Raw genomic sequence first — 21831 nt, 5'->3', positions numbered from 1 at the left:
AGGGCACTGACGTAAGGGGTTTAGAGAGGAGTGGAAAATATACACGATCAGCCAGAAAGGAAAACACCTTTAGCAGCATGCTGCAGGCACGTGCAAACCGCACAGCCACCATACGGTAAGACTACATGAATCGTACAGCAACAAACTACAGGCACAACACAGGAACACAGGCATTGCACAAACACAATACAGGCACCACCCAATTACATGCTGCAGGTACTACCCCGTTACACACGACACGTGTCGGGCAGACACTGCAGGCACCGCAGATTCACGTTGGAGAGTTATAGAAATCAGAATGTCTTACAAGTCACGTCTGAGTGATTTGCTACTCAAATACGTTTTGAGGCATTGGTGCTCATCTCCTGTTCACAGCCCTGCTGAGCCGGTGATGAGGCGAGTCCCTCCATACGACAACCACCGTTGACTTCTTCACAATGTGGTTTCCAATCTAGATTTGAAGTTTTCGTGACTGCAGGGATCCATACTCTTTGGTTCTTTCGGTAAAGTCACGTAGGTATAAAATAAAATAAATCACGTTTCCGGCGCAACACAAGCGTCCGTCATCAGGTGGGAAAACTAGCCTCCCACTCCCAGCCCCGCTCACTTCCCCCCCCCCCCCCCCCCCCAGCGTTTTGCCTTGCTCGTCTTCTAATCCCTCTAGCAGCGCTCCACTTCCCCTACCCCATACCCCCCTCTTTATCTCTCCTCCCTTGCTCCTCCCCCCTCTCTTACCTATATAGCCTCTTGTCACGGCAGCCCTTTTGCCCACTTCATCAAGTGTTTCTTGCTGTGGTTGTCCCACCTGATGACGGACGCTTGTGTTGCGCCCGAAACGTCGTGATTTAATTTATTTTATTTTATACCTACGTGACTTTACCGAAAGAACCAAAGAGAATGTGGTTTCCCTTTTATATAACCCAGAGGGCCCAGAGGGACGATGGACTGCGCCAATGGCGGTTGAACTGTGGTTGCCGTGCGGTCACACTGCGGTTTCTATGCGGTGAACAGGTCTGCGAAAGGTGATGGTGCGGGCCCACCGCCAGGCGTGGTGCTGGCAGGACGAGTGGTACGGCCTCACCATCGCCGACATCCGCCGCCTGGAGCGCGAGACGCAGCTGGCGCTGGCCCAGAAGATGGCGCAGTACAGCGAGGGGGAGGGGGAGAAGCCGAGCACGGGGTCCCCCCCCCCTGAGCGGACCGAGGAGGGTGCCCTGACCCCCCCTGGCGAATCTGACAAGAGGACCCAGCGAGCGCTCACCAAGCAGTGGTCGTCCTCGTCCCGCTCCTCGCGCTCTTCAAAGCGAGGGGGTGCGTCGTCCACAGCCCCCTTTTGCGCACCGCAAGTGATCGTTACGTTCACGTTTGGTGGATCACACTCGTGCAACTCCCTCCCTGCCTGTGTGCTCTGAGGCTGTCATAGCTCATGTTGGGTTTTTTCCAGAATGTACAAAAGCTCATTCGCTAATGGAGTTTGCTAAACATCCTAATATAGCACCACAGAGCTTGCACAATTGTTGGCATCTGTTCTGGCTGCCTTCCTGATGGCCTCTGGTTTCCCATGTCTCCATGCAAAAACTGCTCCTTACAAATTCTACAGCATTATGAGATGTGATTTGTAGGATTGGCACTGTTAAATATAGCACTATTTTTTTTATTCTGACACTTAACAAAACCTCACTGGGTCTGAAGACTATTTCAGGAGGGTCCTGCCAAGTTTTCGCAGTTTAGGGTCGACCATCGTTACCAATTTCCCAAAAGCAGTGAGTTGCAGTATCATCAAATTTGGGAAGATTGGACTGTAATTCCGGCACACAATGGCCCACCTTTCTTCAAATGACATCACGGGATTTGTAACGTTCACTGTGAAGCAGACACACTGCACCCTGCATTATTAACCATGGTACCATACCGGATTGAATCCAAGAACCTCTGTAACAAGTGGCAAACATACTACCCTCGGCTACATCACCGTCCTGTGGTGACATAAGAAAGTGCATTTGAAGATATCATGTTAGCACATCTGGTATTTTGTCCGCTCCGAGTGCACCTGCAGGTTTTTTGGACACTGGTTCGATTTAATGTAAGGGTTGTGATGTGTGGCGGTGCGTGCGTGGACAGGCAGTCCATCCAGCCAGAGCTTGTGCGAGTGGAGGATGCAAAGTATCGCGCGGGAGTCTGAAGACAGTTCAGAAGAGGAGTTCTTCGATGCTCAAGGTACTCGTCGTTCCAATAAGTGGCCGCTTCATTGAGCTAGCCGAAGTGTCTAGCGCCGCGTGGCAGTGTGGGTGTGGGAGATGTGGTGACGCCAATGCTGTGGGCTGTTGTGTCTCGTGCGGTGTGAGCAGAGGACCTGTCGGATGTAGAGGGGGAAGGGGAGCCATTCCTTCCTGCCGAGATCAGCAAATGGAGCTCAACGGAACTCATGGACTTGATGGAGGCCACCGTGCAGCGCGATCAGGACTCTGGTAGCACAGCCGCTCACCCCGTGTCAGCATTCAAAAATGCATTTCTCGGTTCCGTTTACATGACTCACTCCAGTCACATACACACACTCCGGTGGTCAGTTGCCTCCTCGGCTCTCTTCTAACGCTACTACAGGGGCTGATGTTCACGTAAATATCTTCCGTTTATTCTTCCACTTGTGTCGAGAACTCAATCTACCATACTGAGTGTTTTGGCTTATCTACACTGTGTTCAACCACCACAATGCAGGTCACACTCACCCACCCACCGACTTACACTTTGGAATTCCCTCCGATCATCTTTTTCTTTTCCCAAGCTCTTATCATGAACTTGTTTCATTCAAGAAGTGTGTTCACTCTCACCTATAACGACTTTGAAAGTGCTGTTTGTTGTTGGAATTTTGAGCCTTTGGGCCCCGTGCTCAGAAACTGTGTAAGAATAAATGGGTGAGTGAGCGATGCTCCACTCCTGTGCGACAGGGACGGTTCTATTTGGAAGCGGCATGGAGCTGCCCGAATACAGCACGCAGAGCAGCATGGAGGGGGCGGAGGAGGAGCCAGAGGTGAGGATGCTGCTCCTGACACCATGCCCACCACCACGCGCCACGCTCACCACACCGACCGTTCCGCCCGACACTCATACCACACACCCCACAGCACACATCATACACACCACACCCACATGCAGCCACCTCACCAGCCACTACATCCGCCTTACGTTCCACACCCTAAACTAAATAAAAAAACTAAACAATTTTTCATTTTACCAGGTAAGGCCCTCTCAGCGATATCGCTGGTCTTTTTCAGAAGTGACCTGGCCACAACGAAGTGGTTTATCATGTGGAAATGTATAGCAGCCAAATGCTCTAAATGCATGTTTCTTAATGTGGATGTAAAAACCAGAGGACGTGACCATGGGGAGAACATGTGTAGTAAGACCGAATTAGGTGCACACACACGCAGCTTGGAGGCAACACTATTTATTAAACGGTAAGTAATATAACACTGTACATAAGGTGGTAACCACCTTCCTCAACTCACTAACACTCTGAAACACGACACAGACTGGACCAGGCAGGCAACGGCCTGCCTGGCCCAGGACGACGACTCGGGACTTGACGACCGATGATGTCTTCACTTTGGAGTACAGTACAACAGCCTCGCTCTGCGTTCACACCACGCTTATATATCTGGTTTGGCATGGCTGGCTCCGCCCCGGCGTGGCTGGCTCTCTTCAGGCCACGCCTCCCTTCCCAGGACACGCCTCACTTCCCCCACCTCTGGGAAGGTCCGGATCCCTCCAGCACGTGACCCCCCAGGCACCCCCTTGGGGCCCCCAGCCCTCGTACAGGCCGACACAGTAGTGACCATTCTATGTCACTACATCACCCCCCCCTGTATAAACACACAGCCGTCCCCGGCTGTAACACAACTGTGAAAAATCGAAAAGGTGTGCCTCCGAACCAGCAACATCAATAAATGACCGGCGACCGATAAGAAATACAATCACGTAATATATACAGAATCGACGAGGGTAAAAGGGAACCGCATAGAAAACGGGGAATTAACAACAAATATACATGAAAACTGGCTAACCCACTTACGCTCCAGCACAGCCCCCCCCCCCCGTTAGAATCACGCATGCAATGACAGTCACCCGTTAGCACCCCCCCGCCTTTCCGACGTGGCGTCACAACCAGTAGCACGCGTCGGCCATATCGGGGGGGGAATTTCCATGTTACCACCCCACCGCCTTTCCGACGCGGCGTCACAACCAGCAGCACGCGTCGGCCATATCGGTGGGATTTTAACCCAGTCTCTCTCCAAGACTCGCATCGCAGCATATAGCTGTACCGACCGAGCTGAGACGACCCAGTCTCTCTCCAAGACTCGCATCGCAGCATATAGCTGTACCGACCGAGCTGAGACGACCCAGTCTCTCTCCAAGACTCGCATCGCAGCATATAGCTGTACCGACCAAGCTGAGACGACCCATCGTTCACTCACTGGACAACATGCACCCTAACAACTGAGGGATACAGTCTCAACGTAACAGGACAACTCCACCTGAACCTTACGAATCTCCAGCCCACTGTTTCAACGCGCCTCGGAGGGTCTCAACCTCCGAGCCGTCAGGTCAAGCTGTCAGCCATAGCATGACGGGACCACACTCCCCGAGCCATGTGAGCGCACAGCCCACAAGGCTAGACAAGCCACAGAGTGTCTCGATCTCCGGGCTGTCAGCTCAAGCCGTCAGACACAGCATGACGGGACCACACTCCCCGAGCCATGTGAGCGCACAGCCCACTAGGCTAGACAAGCCACGGAGTGTCTCGATCTCCGGGCTGTCAGGTCAAGCCGTCAGCCATTGCATGACGGGACCACACTCTCCGAGCCATGTGAGCGCACAGCCCACTAGGCTAGACATGCCACGGAGTGTTTCAATCTCCGGGCTGTCAGGTCAAGCCGTCAGCCATTGCATGACGGGACCACATTCTCCGAGCCCTGTGAGCGCACAGCCCACTAGGCTAGACATACCACGGAGTGTTTCAATCTCCGGGCTGTCAGGTCAAGCCGTCAGCCATTGCATGACGGGACCACACTCTCCGAGCCCTGTGAGCGCACAGCCCACTAGGCTAGACATACCACGGAGTGTTTCAATCTCCGGGCTGTCAGGTCAAGCCGTCAGCCATAGCATGACGGGACCACAACGTTCATGTTAGACACGCAACTCTCACTGGGCCATCCTGGTCAGGACCTGCGCCCCAAGATAGGTGACAGCCAGCAGCACAATTCCAAATCCCTGGCAGCATGTCACCATCGCAATTTAACACGATCACAACACATACAATTTGAATTATGATCCCCCACAGAACTGATCCAATGCCGAACAGGTACGCACAATTTGTGACGATCCCGAATATTCAATGGTCACAACAATACACCTCACATCCCGTATCCGTACACATCATCTCCGAGACTCGCATTGCAGCATGCAGCTGTACCAACCGAGTGGAGAGAGCAACGCAATTTGACGGCAATTAACGGAAACGCACCCCCGATCCACGTAGAACACAAGGAGCATTCCCGCACAAAAGACATCATCTGTGCAACAACGGACAGGAACCAACCAGTGAGTTTGAAACAAACCGAACCTGTCATTTCAAAATCCCCTTCAACATTAACCATGGGACTCAGGGCAATCGAATTTTGAGAGCAAAAAAAAACTAGACACAAACGTCCAAAATCGCCGAATTGATTAATACAGTATATGCAGTATACGAAGTTCGTACAGTCAATCATTTGGCGCAATGCTTCCTCCAGTCCCCACATATAAACAACAACAATCCTAGACAACCGCAACAACAAACCAATCCTAAACCCCTACGCCAAGCATCAAAAACGCCACACAGCAACACACCACAACACCAAGCACCCAACTAACATCCCTATGAATAGCAAACCAAAAGCCCTAAGCCAACCTCTTCCTGGCCACAACATCACAACAACAATATAACACCAAATAACACTCGCACAAGCCAAAATGCAAAAAGAACAGAGGGAAAAACCGTCCGCGAGGAACACAAAACCGGAGAGTCAAACTGAAAAAGTCCCTCCCAGCAGTGTCTCCAACGTCGAAACCCTCTCTTCAATCACGGGCCCCTCTCGCTCTCACCACCGATGCCCTCCCCCGCTCTTCTTACTTCAATGTGGGGACGGAGGCCCGTAATCACAGGGCTGCAGCGGCGCGCCGCCAGGCCGGCGCAGCACACAAGGCGCAAAAGGCGGGAATGCCGCCACCGCGAAACCACTGCCGCGGTGAAAATGGCGGGAACGCGGCTGTGGGAAGTGCGGGAACGCCAACACGTTGAAATGGCGGGAACGCCGCCGCCGCGGGAACGCTGGCACGTAAAAAAATGGCGGGAACGGCGGCACGTTGAAGTGGCGGGAACCGCCGGCATGGTGCAAATGGCGGGAACGCCGGCACTGTGAAACTGGCGGGAACGCCGCCGCAGTGAAATGGCAGGAACGCCGGCACCGCCGAAACGGCGCGAACGCCACAGCTGCGTCATCTTGCAATTTCGCCATCACTCACCAACACCCGGCCACTCCCTTGCCACCAGCAGCTGGTCGAGTTGACGAGCGACGTCGCTCCAACTCGCCGTCGATGGCGACCAGCCCGGGCCCGCAGCCTCCTCCCATGCAGGCTGCAGTCGCCCATCCCCCGGGGCACACCACCGGGGCCCCGGACTCCGGGGTCGTCGCAGGGAGAGGCCAGGTGCAACCCACACCGTCCATCCGCACCTCCGGTTGGGTCTTGCACTTCGCTGCCAGCTTTTACACCATGGCAGCGAAGGGTACAGCTTCTTCAAATTAATCAGCGAAAGTTCGATAACCACTTCTACACCAAATGTAGTAAGACCGAATTAGGTGCACACACACGCAGCTTGGAGGCAACACTATTTATTAAACGGTAAGTAATATAACACTGTACATAAGGTGGTAACCACCTTCCTCAACTCACTAACACTCTGGAACACGACACAGACTGGACCAGGCAGGCAACGGCCTGCCTGGCCCAGGACGATGACTCGGGACTTGACGACCGATGATGTCTTCACTTTGGAGTACAGTACAACAGCCTCGCTCTGCGTTCACACCACGCTTATATATCTGGTTTGGCATGGCTGGCTCCGCCCCGGCGTGGCTGGCTCTCGTCAGGCCACGCCTCCCTTCCCAGGACACGCCTCACTTCCCCCACCTCTGGGAAGGTCCGGATCCCTCCAGCACGTGACCCCCCAGGCACCCCCTTGGGGCCCCCAGCCCTCGTACAGGCCGACACAGTAGTGACCATTCTATGTCACTACACATGCAAACTCCAAATATACAGGCTTCAGGGTAGGGATTGAACCCATGACCTGTATACCAGGCGAGGTAGTTAACATCTTGCCACCCTAGCGCCCACTTGCACATCACACCCATCATGTACTTCAACCTCACCTCAACCCCTCCTCAGCATCTCACCCTCACCTCCTCATCCCTCGTGCGTTTCACCTCCACTTCTCCCCACTCCCCCCCAATCACCTTGCCCCTCGTGCCACCCCCGCTACTCTCAGGACACCGACACCGGCGTACAGGCGGCCGTGGCGCCGCAATGCAAGGTGCATATGCTGGTGCTGCTGCTTCACGGCGGCACCATCCTAGACGGCGGCGGCGGGGACCCGTCCTCTAAGCAGGCCGACCTCAACACCTTCTGGGCCGTGTTCGACACGGTGATGCGTGCTCACTTCCCGGCTGCGCTGGGGCACGTCGCCATCCGACTGGTGCCCTGCCCGCCGGTGTGCGCCGAGGCCTTCTCCCTCGTGTCCAAGTGCGTGGGGTCAGCTACACCCACCGACCGCAGCCACGGCCACGTTCGCCAACCTCGCCGAACACCGCTACGTTTCCAGGCCGTGCCAATCCCGTTTTTCTGTCTGCGCGTCGTGTCTCTACCCGTGCCCCGCGCGGCGTGCGCAGCCTGAGCCCGTACAGCTGCGAGGAGGGCGGCCTCTCCTCCAGCCAGGAACACGTGCCGCTGGCTGCGCTCCCTCTGCTGGCCACGTCGTCCCCCGGGTACCAGGAGGCCGTGGCGGCCGTCATTGCGCGTGCCAACCAGGCCCACGCCGACTTCCTGCGCTGCCCTGAGGGCAATGCCTTCAACGGGCGGGTAGGTAGTGCGGGGTGGGTGGAGCACTGGCGGGCATGCTGGTCGCACGTACGCCAGTCACGCCATCCCGGAGAGAAGTGGCCGTGCAATTAAACTAAATTTTTGTGCTTGGCTTAATGCTGTGCTGCAGGGTGTACTGTATGTGTAAACTGTCATGGCGATTAAAACCGTTTCTGATTCTGATATTTAGGATCAGAGGCCGAGTTTCAGTATCTGGCCAGGTATCTCCACGGCAGAGCGAGCGGCTTGCAATCAGGTTACGAGTTCAAATCCTGGTTCGGGGTTGATTCGGCCCATCATTCGTTCCTCTGGCATCAATAAAACGAGCACCACTTTTTGGAGAAGTCAACAACAGTGGTAGTCTTATGGATGGACTCACCCCCTCTTTAGGAACGTGGAATTCTCATCACTGGCTCAGGATTGAAAACAGGAAATGAGCACCAATGCTCAAATGCCCAATTCAGCAGGACATCATTGATGCATGTGATGGGAATATTTACCAATTAAAAATTTGTGTAATTCTCACATTTCTATGCTTCTTTAGCCAGGCCAACCTCACCGACTCTCAGGACACTTTTTCAGGATGTGTAATCCAGTTAGTGGCCCCACACCCCGTCACGCGTGTGGATACCTGTGGTTGGCGTGTCGTGCCTGCGCGTGCGCTAGGTGTGTCTCATCGGCGACTGTGTTGGCGGGGTCCTGGGGTTTGACGCGCTGTGCACGAGCGCAACGGCCGTCTCGGAGAGCCAGAGCAGCAGCCGCCGAGGCAGCCTCATGAGCGTGCAGGTGTGGCACACCCTGCGGTACACCCTGCAGCACACCCTGCAGCACACCCTGCACTACACCCTGCAGCACACCCTGCAGCACACCCTGCACTACACCCTGCAGCACAGCCTGCACTACACCCTGCAGTACACCCTGCAGCACACCCTGCACTACACCCTGCAGCACACCCTGCAGCACACCCTGCAGCACACCCTGCACTACACCCTGCAGCACACCCTGCAGCACACCCTGCAGCACACCCTGCAGCACACCCTGCACTACACCCTGCAGCACACCCTGCACTACACCCTGCAGCACACCCTGCAGCACCGCCTGCACTACACCCTGCAGCACACCCTGCAGTACACCCTGCAGCACACCTTGCACTACACCCTGCAGCGCACCCTGCAGCACCCCCTGCAGCACACCCTGCACTACACCCTGCAGTACACCCTGCAGTACACCCTGCAGCACACCCTGCAGCACACCCTGCAGCACACCCTGCAGCACAGCCTGCAGCACACCCTGCAGCACACCCTGCAGCACACCCTGCAGTACACCCTGCAGCACAGCCTGCACTACACCCTTTAGCACACCCTGCAGCACACCCTGCAGTACACCCTGCAGTACACCCTGCAGTACACCCTGCAGCACACCCTGCAGCACACCCTGCAGCACACCCTGCAGCACACCCTGCAGTACACCCTGCAGTACACCCTGCACTACACCCTGCAGTACACCCTGCACTACACCCTGCAGTACACCCTGCAGCACACCCTGCAGCACACCCTGCAGCACACCCTGCAGCACACCCTGCAGTACACCCTGCAGCACAGCCTGCACTACACCCTGCAGCACACCCTGCAGCACACCCTGCAGCACACCCTGCAGCACACCCTGCAGTACACCCTGCAGCACACCCTGCACTACACCCTGCAGTACACCCTGCAGCACACCCTGCAGCACACCCTGCACGATGGCGTTGCAGGACACGGATCTCCTGTCCCCTGGGATCGTCGTAAACAGCGTGGGAGGGGGGGGCAGTGGGGGGCCCGGGGCACGCCCTGGGGGGGGCGGTGGGGGCCAGGGAGCCGGGCTGGGCCTGGGCTGCAGCCGTCACCTGAGCAAGAGCAACATCGACATCCCGCACAGCAGCCTGGACAGCCCAAAACACGCACTGCCCCGCAAGCGCAGCGACTCCTCCACCTACGAGCCGGACACTATCCGCCAGCACCACGCCTTCCTGTCCAGGTAGGGCTCCCTGGGCTCATCGGGGTCTCCGGTGTTACCGGGTTTCACGGCCTCATTGAGCTCACCTGGCTCATAGGAGTCGCTGAGGTCACTGGGCCTATAGAGGTCACTGGGGTTATAGAGGTCACTGGGCCTATAGAGGTCACTGGGGTTATAGAGGTCACTGGGCCTATATAGGTCACTGGGGTCTCCGTGTTCACCGGGTTCGCCTGGCTGACCAGGGTCACCGAGGTGGAAGTTTGGATAAAGGCACTGGGGGAAGAGAGAGGCCCAGGCGGTCTCCACACACATGGAGAACGATTCATATCAAAGATGAATCGAGCTCCATGCAAATTGAAGAGAATAATTTGCATCAATGTGGAGAATATTAATCAAATAATCAGACGATACTTGGCGTGTGTCCCTCCACGACTCTGAAGGCGGAGCTGCTGCGTGTGTTTGTGCACGTGTGCGTGTTGGTGTGTTTGCGCTTGTGGGAAGTGGTAGTGTTGTGGTTTGCGCGCTGCGCTACAAACCTGGAAAATTCTATTCCTGCTCATGGCTAACAACAGTGACGATTATCTTTAACGGTTCTGGGCCTCCCCTTGGTCGACTCAACCTCAAATGAGTACCTGGCGTGGTGTGTAAACATCACCACGGGGTAGACCAAGGCGGCCAGACGTGGTATTGGCCACCCACCCCCTCATGTGCCATGCCGGCCTTCATAGGTGCTCGCTAACATCACTTGCCCCAACAGTCTGTTAAGGCTATATGGGGGATTTTCGTATTTTGTTTGTTCATGTAGTTGCTTGATGGTAATTTGTTCAAGCCGACTTCCATGAAATAACATTTATTTTGTTCAATATCGATATCTTCTGTGACGTGATTGTTATTATTCATATTTATGTTTGTTTTGGTATTGATTTTTATGGCATCATTGCTGCACTTTATTTAACGTTTTTGATTTTGTCATTTTGGTGACCCAGATCATTCTTGCATATGATACATCCTGGTCTCTTGAGTTCTCACCTGGTTAAACAACAAACTTGACATTTGCGCTGCTTGCACATGCCTGTGTGTGTGTGTGTGCATGCACGTGTGCGTGTATGCGTGCGTGTGCCTGTGTGTGTATGCGTGTGTGTGCCTGTATGCGTACACGTGTGCCTGTGTGCGTGCGTGTGCCTATATGCGTGCGTGTGCCTGTGTGCGTGCACGTGTGCTTGTGTGCGTGCACGTGTGCCTGTGTGCGTGTGCCTGTGTGTGCGCGTGCGTCACAGCCTGCAGGCGAGTGTGCTGCTGCGTGGCAGTGGGAGCGACGCGGTGTCGCGCCGATCCTCCAGCTCCACCATGCTGGACGGACACGCGAGCAAACTCGACTTTGACGTTTCTGACTTCTTTACGTTCGGCTCCCCCCTGGGCCTGGTGCTGGCGCTGCGCCGCACCGTGCTGCCAGGCCTCGATGGTAACGATGTGGCGCGCCTGATGCGGTCGGTCCTTAGCTTGGCAGTAGTGCAGAGACTGCCTCGTGATGTGAAACACTGGTCGCCAAGGAACAACAATAAGATAACTTCTCGATTCGCAGCTGTTGACATCGTTTCTAATGAGTGTGTTAGACTACAAGATTAATGATTGCATGGGTGGGATGTGTGTGTGCAGGATGGGGAGGGCCAATCGCTGAGATGCGTAGCAGTGGTGGGAATGTATCATGTGTGGGATATTGTTAAGGCAGATCTATGGGTTTCTGTGTGAGTCTATGGCTCTCTGTGTGAGTCTATGGCTCTCTGTGTGAGTCTATGGCTCTCTATGTGAATAGATATGTTTCTATGGACGCCTAAGGGCAGACGTCTGATGGGAGACCGTCAGAGCAGATCTTGGAAGTTGCTGTTTGTAAACTGTGCAGCTACTGCGGGATCTGACGGAGGTCACAGTGTTGGTAGTGAGAAGGTGCGGTGGTGGCATCTACAGCTCTGGCCACGATGACGGTGTGGTCTTGACAACCAATGTAAACGGAAGGGACCTGCTAGTGTCCAAGCTATCCACCCTCCCCTCCAGAGCTGGCACGGCCATGAGGGGCCCTTGCTTGCGGCAGCCTTTCCCCACTTTCTCGGCCTGATGCGAGGCGTTTGTGCCACCGCAGTGTCTGCGCTGAGGCCGGCGTGCCAGCAGGTGTTCAACCTGTTTCACCCCGCCGATCCGTCCGCGTGCCGCCTTGAGCCCCTCCTGGAACGGCGCTTTCACCGTATTGCCCCGTTTGCCGTGGCGCGCTACCAGCGCTTCCCGCTAGGCGATGGCAAGACCGCCACACTCGGTAACTTCTTGTGTTGTGTGTCTCTCTCTGTTACGTGTCTCCATCTTTCGTTTGTGCCTCTGTCGTGTGTCCGTCTCTCTCAGTTCTGTATCTATGTTGTGTGTCTCTGTCGTGTGCCTACTCTGTATCACCACAGTCTGTGCTCAGGAATCAGCTCTAGCACCATCTTGATTAAACCATCAGCAACAGCCTCCTAAACCGCGACTCCCACTGCTCTCTCCGGGAGCACCGACTCGTCCTCGTCACTCTGCTCTCACAATTAACCCTCTTGACTCTTGTCAGATGTCATGAATTCGCCGCCAAGATTTCACCGAGCGATGTGTTTCACGTTTCCTGTGTGACTTCCGGTGTTTTCTGTTCCGCTCATTTGTTTGAGCATGTCCAAACTTGGCATGATATTTCTGTACTCACTGTTTATTCCCGTGTGTGTCTGTGTCCCCTGTGTGTGTGTGTGTCTCCATGTGTTCCCCCCTGTGTCTCATATGTGCCCCCCTTGTGTGCTCCCATGTGTGTCTCATTCCCATGCTTCCCTGTATTTGTTCCCGTGTGTGTGTCCCGCCCCCTGTGCGTGTCCCACCCATTGTGCATCCCTGTGTGTGTCCCAACCCGTGTGCGTCTCTAGCCGACACGCTGCAGTCGAATTCATCTCTCTTCGTGGAGAGCGCGTTCGCCGCTTTCCGCCCCCAGGAGGCAGTGGTCTGCCTCCCCGTGCCTAGCTGGCCCGACCTCGCCTGTAACGCCCTCTCCCGCACGCCCCCATACATGCACGCCCATCTCTGTTTATGCGCTCGCCCGCAGATTGCTTCCTCTGCCTTCCCGCAATCCTCCGTGCACACGTGTGTGCCTGTCTGCCTGCCACTCGGTGCCCACTTGCTTCTTCGTAGCTCGTGTCATTGCCATGTAACTGCACATCTTTGCATGGCTGCTGCATGTCGGTGCACTTGTCTGTTCATCTGTCCGTGTGCCTCTGAGTTTGTGTCCGCACGAGCCAAATACATCGGCGTCAATCTTCCCGTAATTTGCGGACTATCCACTCATGTTTCCTTTGGTGTGAGACTTTAGCTTTTACTCCCCCTGCAATTTGATTTAGGACATCGTAGAAGGAAAAATGGAAGGGACAAGAGTGAAAAAATGGCCGAGGTTTATGATGCTGAAGGAAGGAGTGCTTGTGGAATTGAAGAGAAGGGCAGAGAACAGAGATGGATGGAGAAGGTGACAGTCAAGGACCCGGCATGAGAGGAGAGCCCCAGAGAAGGCCCTTGTAGGGCCCATTCAGAAGCAGAGTAAGATGTCCGCAAATGTGAGACTTTGGAGACGAGAGGCGAACACTGAGGAGGAGGTGAGAGCATGGAAATATAAATTCAGTTTTTTATTTAACATCATGAATGCATCTCAAAATGCTGCAGAATTTTTCACGCGCAAATTATTTGCTCAGAGGCGTGGGACAAGCGCGGAGGCAGCCAGAACCAAGGTGACCAACAATAACCCAAGCTCTCTGTTCCTATATTGAGATGTTTGGCCAACTCCACCGATGAATGAGTGTTTATACATGTGATAGGGAACCGGAGAAAACCCACGAATGCGAGGAGGGGGTAACGCTCAATCCCTGTACAGATGGATTTAATCCATTCACTGTCCCACCATGCTATGGCAAGTCAGGAGATGGTGACCTCGCACATATTGCGGCAGCACGTGCAGCCTCCCCTTGACTGCTGAAGAGTGGCTGTCCCCACCATAGCCGTGCATTAACACGGATTTCTGATGGGGACCAATGTTCCGGCATGGCCAAAGGCCCTTGTAGGCCATGGAGTGATTTTGTTCGTGGTGCGGTGTGCATGATGCGCTTCCTCGACCGATATGTCGCATGTTTCACATCAATACGTGTGCTGTGACCACGATGCTCTGTGCGGTCGGTGCCGTAGTTGGCCGTGTCGTGGCGTGCGATAACCTTTCTATGCCTGTGCGTGTGCGCGTGTGACGTGTTGAAGTTGACACAATCCAGTGCAACGCGCCGGTGTTTGGCGAAGCAGGGGCAGTGGCGTCGCACGGTGGCTCCGGCGGGAGCGGTAGCATCCGCGTGTGCGCGAGGCGTGGGAGCGAGGTCAGCATCGCCAGCCAAGTGTCGGGTCTGGCAGACAGCGTCACTGCGTGCAATATCGCCAATGGTGAGCATGGGCTCGCACCACGAGATGTGGCGCCACCGCACAGCACCACAGCAGCCTCCTCCCCCCGTGCAGCTCATCCCCGTGTGTGCGTCTGTTCCAGTGTGTGGCTCATCCCCTGTCTCGTCTCAATGTGTGTGAATGTGTGTCGTTTGGTAGTGCAGCATTTAGTGCCTTGCGCTATGAGCCCGGCAACCTAAGACCGATTCCCGCTTACGACCAACAACGGTGACGATTATCTTTACTGGTCCTGGGCCTCCCCTAGGTGGACTCAACCTCAAATGAATACCTGGTGTGGTGTGTAAACATCACCACTGGGTAGGCAAAGGCGGCCAGACGTGGTATTGGCCACCCACCCCCTTTGCGTGCCGTGCCGGCCTTCGTAGGTGCTCGCTAATAGCGCTTGCCCTAACAGCCTGTTTAAGGCTATATGGGGAGCTTTATTTTTATGCGTGCGTTGACTCGTAACACCTGGGTTTGTTCCATGACCTCCCAGTGAGAATTCCAACCTTCACATGACACCCTCAAAGTGCGCCTTGCCTGCTGACGACTTCACAGCCACGTAATGACGAATAGCGGCTGTGTTGCATACACACTCGTGTATACACGTGTGTATACACGCATGTGTATCGCGTGTGTGTGCGGTTGCAGTCACGGCGCGCTGGTGGGGCACCAAGCGCCTTGACTTCGCCCTCTACTGTCCTGACGCGCTCACCGCCTTTCCCACCATGGCCCTGCCACATCTGTTCCACGCCAGCTACTGGGAGTCCACAGACGTCGTGGCGTTCATCCTACGGCAGGTAACCTCCCCTCTCATCCCATTTCCTCTACTCCCTTCCCCTCTACTGCCCTCTCCTTGGCTCCCTTGCTTTCCTCTCCTTACCCCTCTCCTCCCCTCCCCACTCATCACTTCTGCTCTGCTCCCTTCCCCTCCATTCCCCTCTATTCCAGCTAATATCATGCCTCTTGCCAGATAATGGCGTAAACCACTTGGCCATTCAGTTTCACTGACGTGTTAACTTTTGCATTTCTTTAGTGTAATGCGAGCTACCAGGCCGGCACACTGAACTTGCGTGCCAGAAATCGCGGTTCAATTCCATCTGCTGGCGGAGCAGTTGCCACAATTATGCAAGTTTTTTCAAATTCCCATTCAGCCGCATACAAAGGTTAATCACAGTCGATGGGCAGGTCGCGCGTGGTGGGGTAAAATGTGGGTATTCCCACCTCGTCCATCACATCTGGTCAACGAGGAAGAGTAGACCAAATAAGCCCGAGAGTTTCCTTTCCTGGGGAGGCCCTTCTGCCAGAAGTAGTGTGAGCAAGCAGTTTCAGCACTGCACCTTTACCTATGTGCACGGTATACCGGGTGCATGGTATACCGGGTGTATATAAATGTCCACGAAGAGATTGCAAGCCGGACGCCGTAGGATTCCTTGCCCATCCATTTGAGCAGCTGGGACTCGTAGGGGGGGACTGCTTTGTCAACACCAACCACAGGTATTCGAACAGCAGCCCATCTTCATATCTCCACTTTGGAACTCCTTCCCATCATCGTCTCGTTGCCCAAACTCTCATAATAATCTTGGAAAATTCATGAAACGTGTCGACTTATTGATTACAACAACGAGATGCTGTTTGTTGCTGGATGCCTGATGATTTGAACCTTTGGGCCTTTGGGCTTGTGCTCTGCGCCAGCAGTGAAGGATTCAAGGCTTTTTTTCCATGATCCAAAGTTAGACGTCAACCAAGAATGGCACGTGGCCATAACCCTAACCCCAATCCCTGGCACAAGGCACAGTGATTGTGCTCATTTGCTGCCGCATGACCTGGAGCCCCTGTGTGCGTGGTTGCGTGCTGGCGGTGTGCGTGCGGCATGTGTTTGTGTGTGCGGGCACTCACGGGCGTCCGAAGATCGTGCGCCATGAGAGCGGGGGTGTCCTGGAGCAGGATGGGCGAGAGACGTCAGCCTTCAGTCCGAGTCAACCAAGAGAGAAGTGGCTCCGTCGACGCACGCACGTAAAGCTGCGGGTACGCAATTGCACGTCCATGCACGCAGACACGCACGCAGACATGCACGCTGACAGACATCTGCGTGGAAATGTGAATTGCATGAAATTACACGAGAGAACACTTTAAATATACATTTAATTATTCATAATTATTGTACAGATGTTGCTGTGAGATGCATCCTTGACTAATCTTCATGGGTTTTTTTTTTACCTTGGTACTACAGGCAGTCCTCGACTTTCGAACGGGTTACGTTCCTGAGATCCGTTCGTAAGTCGATTTGCTTATATCTCAGAACCCAATAATTAATTTTACATAAAGTCAGTGTCATAAAATGTATTACGGTTCAACAAAAAGGGAAGGATTGTTAAATTCATAAATATGAAGAAATATTGTACGTTCATATAATACTGTAATAAATACGGTATAGTAAATAAAATTAAACAAAAAATAAAGTAACTTGTCAGAAGGGGGGGGGGGGGTGTGCATCACGCGGGATGCTCGGACTCATTCCCTCTTGCGGAGGATCGTTCTGCCGGACAAAATAGTTTTGCGGTTCGGTTCATGAGTACAATCGAACGTTCACAAGCTGGATTTTTAAACATAATAAGATCTTATGGTGGTTCATTCATAAGTGTCGATATTTGTAAGTGTGACGTTCGTATCTCGGGGACTGCCTGTATTTCCAAAACAGTTCATGTAAATCTACTGGGTTCTCATCAGCATCAGCCACAATCGGTCCATTACTGAATGATGGCTTCATCAAGCCACCACCATCACCTTTCACAATCTTGCAATGCAATAATCCATCCAGGACCTGAGCATGAACTTATTTCATCGCTCCATTTTCTCGGTGGACGTCCTCTCGAATGCATTCCATTCCTTGACTGCCACTGTTATTATTCTTGACCATCGTCCTTCATCCCTTCTGGCCAGGATGCATCCTGCCAAAGCCCCACTCACTTTTTTTACAATTTGGATGATGTCATTATCCCATGTGTGTTCTCTAATCCACGTGTTCCTCTATCTGCGAGTGTAAATCAAAGCATGCGTCTCTCCATATTTGTTTGTGCACTCTTCAGTTGCACTTTTCGTTCGCGACCGCGGCGTTTCTGAACCCTGTTCTCGCAGGTAATGCGCGTGGACGAAGCATTTCGATTCCTTTATGTTCATGCACTAGGCTGTCGCCTGGATGTAGGCCATGTATTAATCGTAATGTTGTCGTGTAGAATGTGACGGCGAATCACCGAGCGAGCGACGTGCTGGTGGTGGAGGACGGTCCGCAGCTCCTGGCTGGACGGTTCATGTACGGCCCACTTGATATGGTGACGCTCACCGGAGAGAAGGTGAGTGTGGGCGCTGCTGCCAAGCGCAGCACACTGGCGCACACTGCCTTACACTTGTGCGCAGTGGAATGTGTGTTCCTTAAGTCTCCAGTCGTTTTGCAGAGCTTATTGCAGAGCCGTCTGCTTCACAGTGGATGTTAAAGATCCTGTGACGTCATTCTAAAAGAATTGGCAATTGTGTTCCGACATCAGAGTAAAAAAAAATAAGTTTTCTAACAAATGACTTAATTTGGTAAAGCTACATTGCAACATCACTCTCTCCTGTAAAACCGCTGCAGCCTCTACCCGTCGATGAAATGCAGCAGTGCCTTCGTACGCCATAGCCTTTCACTGTAAGAATGGCGCGAATACCGAACATACGAATTATTAATTTGATCCGTTGTTGGGTTTGACTGCTGTGTGCTGACTTAGCATCATCCACGTTCTGGTTGACCCTTGTGTTTCCTGGGTAGGTTGATGTTCACATAATGACTCAGCCGCCCGCTGGCGAGTGGGTGCATTTTGACACGGAGGTGACGAACAGCAGCGGCCGGATAAATTATTTGATTCCAGAATCGAGGCGATTAGGAATCGGCATGTACCCGGTCAAGATGGTCGTTAGGTAAGAATGCATGTTTGTATCTATTACACGCGTTGGGGTGACCAGATCTCCTGGTGGTTGGTACACTTGCCACCAGCGTGGCCAGACACTTGCTTTACCGCTGAGCCACCTGGCCTCTGAGGTCAGTTCATGCTAAACTACACAATAACCACCAACATTGGGGAGACAATGGTGGTTGAGCAGTCTTTCCCACCACTTACATGTGTCTCGACCTCATCATTTGAGCAGGAAATCACTTTCACATTTGACCTTGGTTTCATCCATGCAGCTGCCTGGTGATTACTGTGGAGCGCAGTTTTGTCTCATGGCCGTGGTGGTGGTGTTGGTTCGGTGTGCATTTGTGCTTCTCAGGGGAGACCACACCTTTGCTGACTGCTACCTGACAGTGCTGCCACGCGGCACGGAGTGCGTGGTGTTCAGCATCGATGGCTCCTTCGCGGCCAGCGTCTCCATCATGGGCAGCGACCCCAAAGTGCGCGCCGGCGCCGTCGACGTTGTCAGGTATCAGTTGCTTTTTCGGCGTGGGCGTTGGGTGACATAACCGGCATCCGTATTGTATTTGTGAATATAGAGAGACCCAGTAGGCAAACTCGGATAGAGGGGTCTAAATGAGTACGGCATAGGTTAGAGGAGAGATGGACTGATGCGGTACAGGAGAATGTGGAGCTGAGTGCACTTGCTGATGACCGGTACCAGTGGTGTCATGATCGACTTCTATAGAGGAGGCTCGTGAAGTTTGCTACTGGACGGTTGGAGGAATTCACTCTCCAGTAACAACGGAGGGCAGAGGAACGATCCTCACAATAACGAGTGGAGTGTGGGCAGCTACAACAGTAGGGAGCACAGGTGGTGCATGTGCCAGTCATCTTAGTTAAACAATGACACTGAGTCTCTGTCCCGTGACCTCCTGTCCGTAGTGGGCCTTCCACACTTCACGTGGCCTCAATGTGCATCTAGCCTGGAATGAGCACCGTAGTGGCATTCCCGGCACTCGTTGGCAAATGACAACTGTTCTTGTAGTAGTTGGCACGTTGCGCTACGTACCGGACGACCGAAGCAGACACTTTCACAGTTTCTCAATGGTGCGATACTGCAATTCGTTGTGAATTATTTGACTGCATTGACCCAAGCTCTTGCCTTCGTGGTGTATCTTATCGCCGTGTTGATCAGCCCTGGATGGAGGTAGTTCTCAGTTTGTCAAAGCAACGAGTCAGGCAGATTGCTCAGCATATTCTTAGGTTTTTTTCGGTAAAGTCACGTAGGTAAAAAATTCAAATTAATAAAAGTAAAATAAAAAATAAAATAAAAATCACGACGTTTCGGAGGCAACACAAGCTTCCGTCTTCAGGTGGAACCGTCACAGCACGATTGCTGTATCAAGTAACTCTTACCTACGTGACTTTACTGAAAAAAACTAAGAATATCAATCCTTGCAGTCACGAAAGCTTCAAATCTAGATTCCTCAGCAGTTTGTGACGGGTTGTTAGGAAGTGCGAAGCGTCGCTTGCAGTAATGGATTGTTCTGGCCACCAACCACCGCACTACACCATGACAGCTCGCAGTTATGATGGAAAGGCGTTGTTTGTTTTCAGCTATATATGTACTCATTGTGTGCTGCAGATTAGTAATATACTCTTTGGTTCTTTCGGTAAAGTCACGTCGAAAGAAAATAAATTAAATAATATAATACGACGTTTCGATTGCAACACAAGCAGTCGTCATCAGGTAGAACTACATTTCAGAGCCAAAACACAGACACGGAGACACACAGACAGACAAGCAGAGAGAGACAACACAACAGAGACACAGAAAGAGACACACAACATAGACACACAGAGACCCAATGCCTCTGTGTCGTGGCCTTAAATAGAGAGAGCAGGGGGGGGGATTTCCACACAACTCTCTCTAAAAAATGTACCAGACTTGCTGGGTCTTTCTCTCTCCCCCTGCTGCCGCGGGTGGATTTCCACACAGCTCTCTCATTGACATGCTAATTTCTCTGCTCCAGCAGACCCACTTCTCTCTCTGCCCCACAGCGTCCCTCTCTCTCTATTTAAGGCCACGACACAGAGGCATTGGGTCTCTGTGTCTATGTTGTGTTTATCTCTCGGTGTTGTCTCTCTCTGCTTGTGTGTATGTCTGTGTGTCTCCGTGTCTGTGTTTGTCTCTCAAATGTAGTTCTACCTGATGACGACTGCTTGTGTTGCAATCGAAACGTCGTATTATATTATTTAATTTATTTTCTTTCTACGTGACTTTACTGAAAGAACCAAAGAGTAATTCCTGCAGTCACGAAAGCTCCAAATCAAATGAGTAATCTAGTGCAACAAGAGTTAGAATTGTTCAATGAAGGTGAATCCTGACCCGAGTACAGTCTGCTGTTCGCACTTTGATGCCGGGCAGTGCCAAGGTTCAACTCCTGAAGTTTCCCGCAGTGGTGCGTAGTGCGAGTTTTAAGAGAAGCAATGCACAATACACAGTCAAACCCAATAATGAACTCGGATTATAAGCAGTTAGGAAAATTTGCACGTTAAAGCACTGGGGTGCAACGGTTTTTCTTGTCCACTGTGTCGTTGATATGTGCTGTGGTTCGTTTAGGCACTGGCAAGACCTGGGCTACCTCATAGTTTATGTGACCGGCCGGCCTGACATGCAAAAGCAGCGCGTTGTGGCCTGGTTGGCGCAGCACAACTTCCCACACGGACTGGTGTCGTTCTGCGATGGCCTGGTGCACGACCCTCTAAGGCACAAGGCCAACTTCCTGCGATCGCTCATGATGGAGGTGCACGTCGAGCATGGGACACGGGTCAATCACGCTATTGTATATGTTGGTTATCAAAATTTGTTATGTTGTATGCGTGCGTGGGTGAAATTATTATGTTGTATATGTGGGTTATGAATATTCGGTGAAAATAATAATAATCAAATGAAATTTGGCCAAATGTGTAATTATCCGGAAATATGTTAATTTATGTAATTATGCACATTTAATTATGCCAATTCGAGAGGTAATCGTAGTAATTATGCGAGTGGGTGTAATTATGATAATGCAAGTCGTTATGATAACCAGACCCCGCCTCGGTGACGAGGGTGGGTTATCGATCGGAATAAGGCAATTAATCGTATGCAGTTATGCAGGTGTGGTGTAAGTATGCAAGATTAACTTAGATTAACTCGGCATCGTTGTCTAGGTTCGTCTCATTCTCGCTTTAACATTCCCAGAGTGGGTTTTCGTGGTTA

The 21831-nt window shown here is 52.8% G+C and overlaps 1 protein-coding gene across 3 annotated transcripts in view; it reads left to right on the top strand.

Annotated features, from left to right (window-relative positions):
* The window catches only part of LOC144719295 (membrane-associated phosphatidylinositol transfer protein 2-like), a 48970-nt gene that overhangs the window by 19242 nt on the left and 7897 nt on the right, over positions 1-21831 (top strand). The window contains exons 6-23 of one of the 3 annotated variants that reach the window (XM_078595112.1): positions 1012-1311; positions 2122-2217; positions 2349-2468; positions 2946-3028; positions 7583-7836; positions 7983-8172; positions 8839-8958; positions 9926-10188; positions 11445-11629; positions 12305-12475; positions 13098-13208; positions 14464-14640; positions 15289-15437; positions 16549-16665; positions 17874-17990; positions 18443-18591; positions 18943-19092; positions 21190-21373. In XM_078595112.1, the coding sequence (XP_078451238.1) occupies positions 1012-1311; positions 2122-2217; positions 2349-2468; positions 2946-3028; positions 7583-7836; positions 7983-8172; positions 8839-8958; positions 9926-10188; positions 11445-11629; positions 12305-12475; positions 13098-13208; positions 14464-14640; positions 15289-15437; positions 16549-16665; positions 17874-17990; positions 18443-18591; positions 18943-19092; positions 21190-21373 (2936 nt within the window). Of the gene's footprint in view, positions 1-1011; positions 1312-2121; positions 2218-2348; positions 2469-2945; positions 3029-7582; positions 7837-7982; positions 8173-8838; positions 8959-9925; positions 10189-11444; positions 11630-12304; positions 12476-13097; positions 13209-14463; positions 14641-15288; positions 15438-16548; positions 16666-17873; positions 17991-18442; positions 18592-18942; positions 19093-21189; positions 21374-21831 lie in introns of those variants that run through there. The other 2 variants (XM_078595113.1, XM_078595114.1) reach the window with 2 other exon arrangements.

This window comes from Lampetra planeri, chromosome 6, assembly GCF_965212315.1.
Source record: "Lampetra planeri chromosome 6, kcLamPlan1.2.h2, whole genome shotgun sequence".
Taxonomy (NCBI): Eukaryota; Metazoa; Chordata; class Hyperoartia; order Petromyzontiformes; family Petromyzontidae; genus Lampetra; species Lampetra planeri.
Note: the sequence above shows the minus strand (reverse complement) of the source record. Positions and strands in the feature narration are given on the sequence as shown.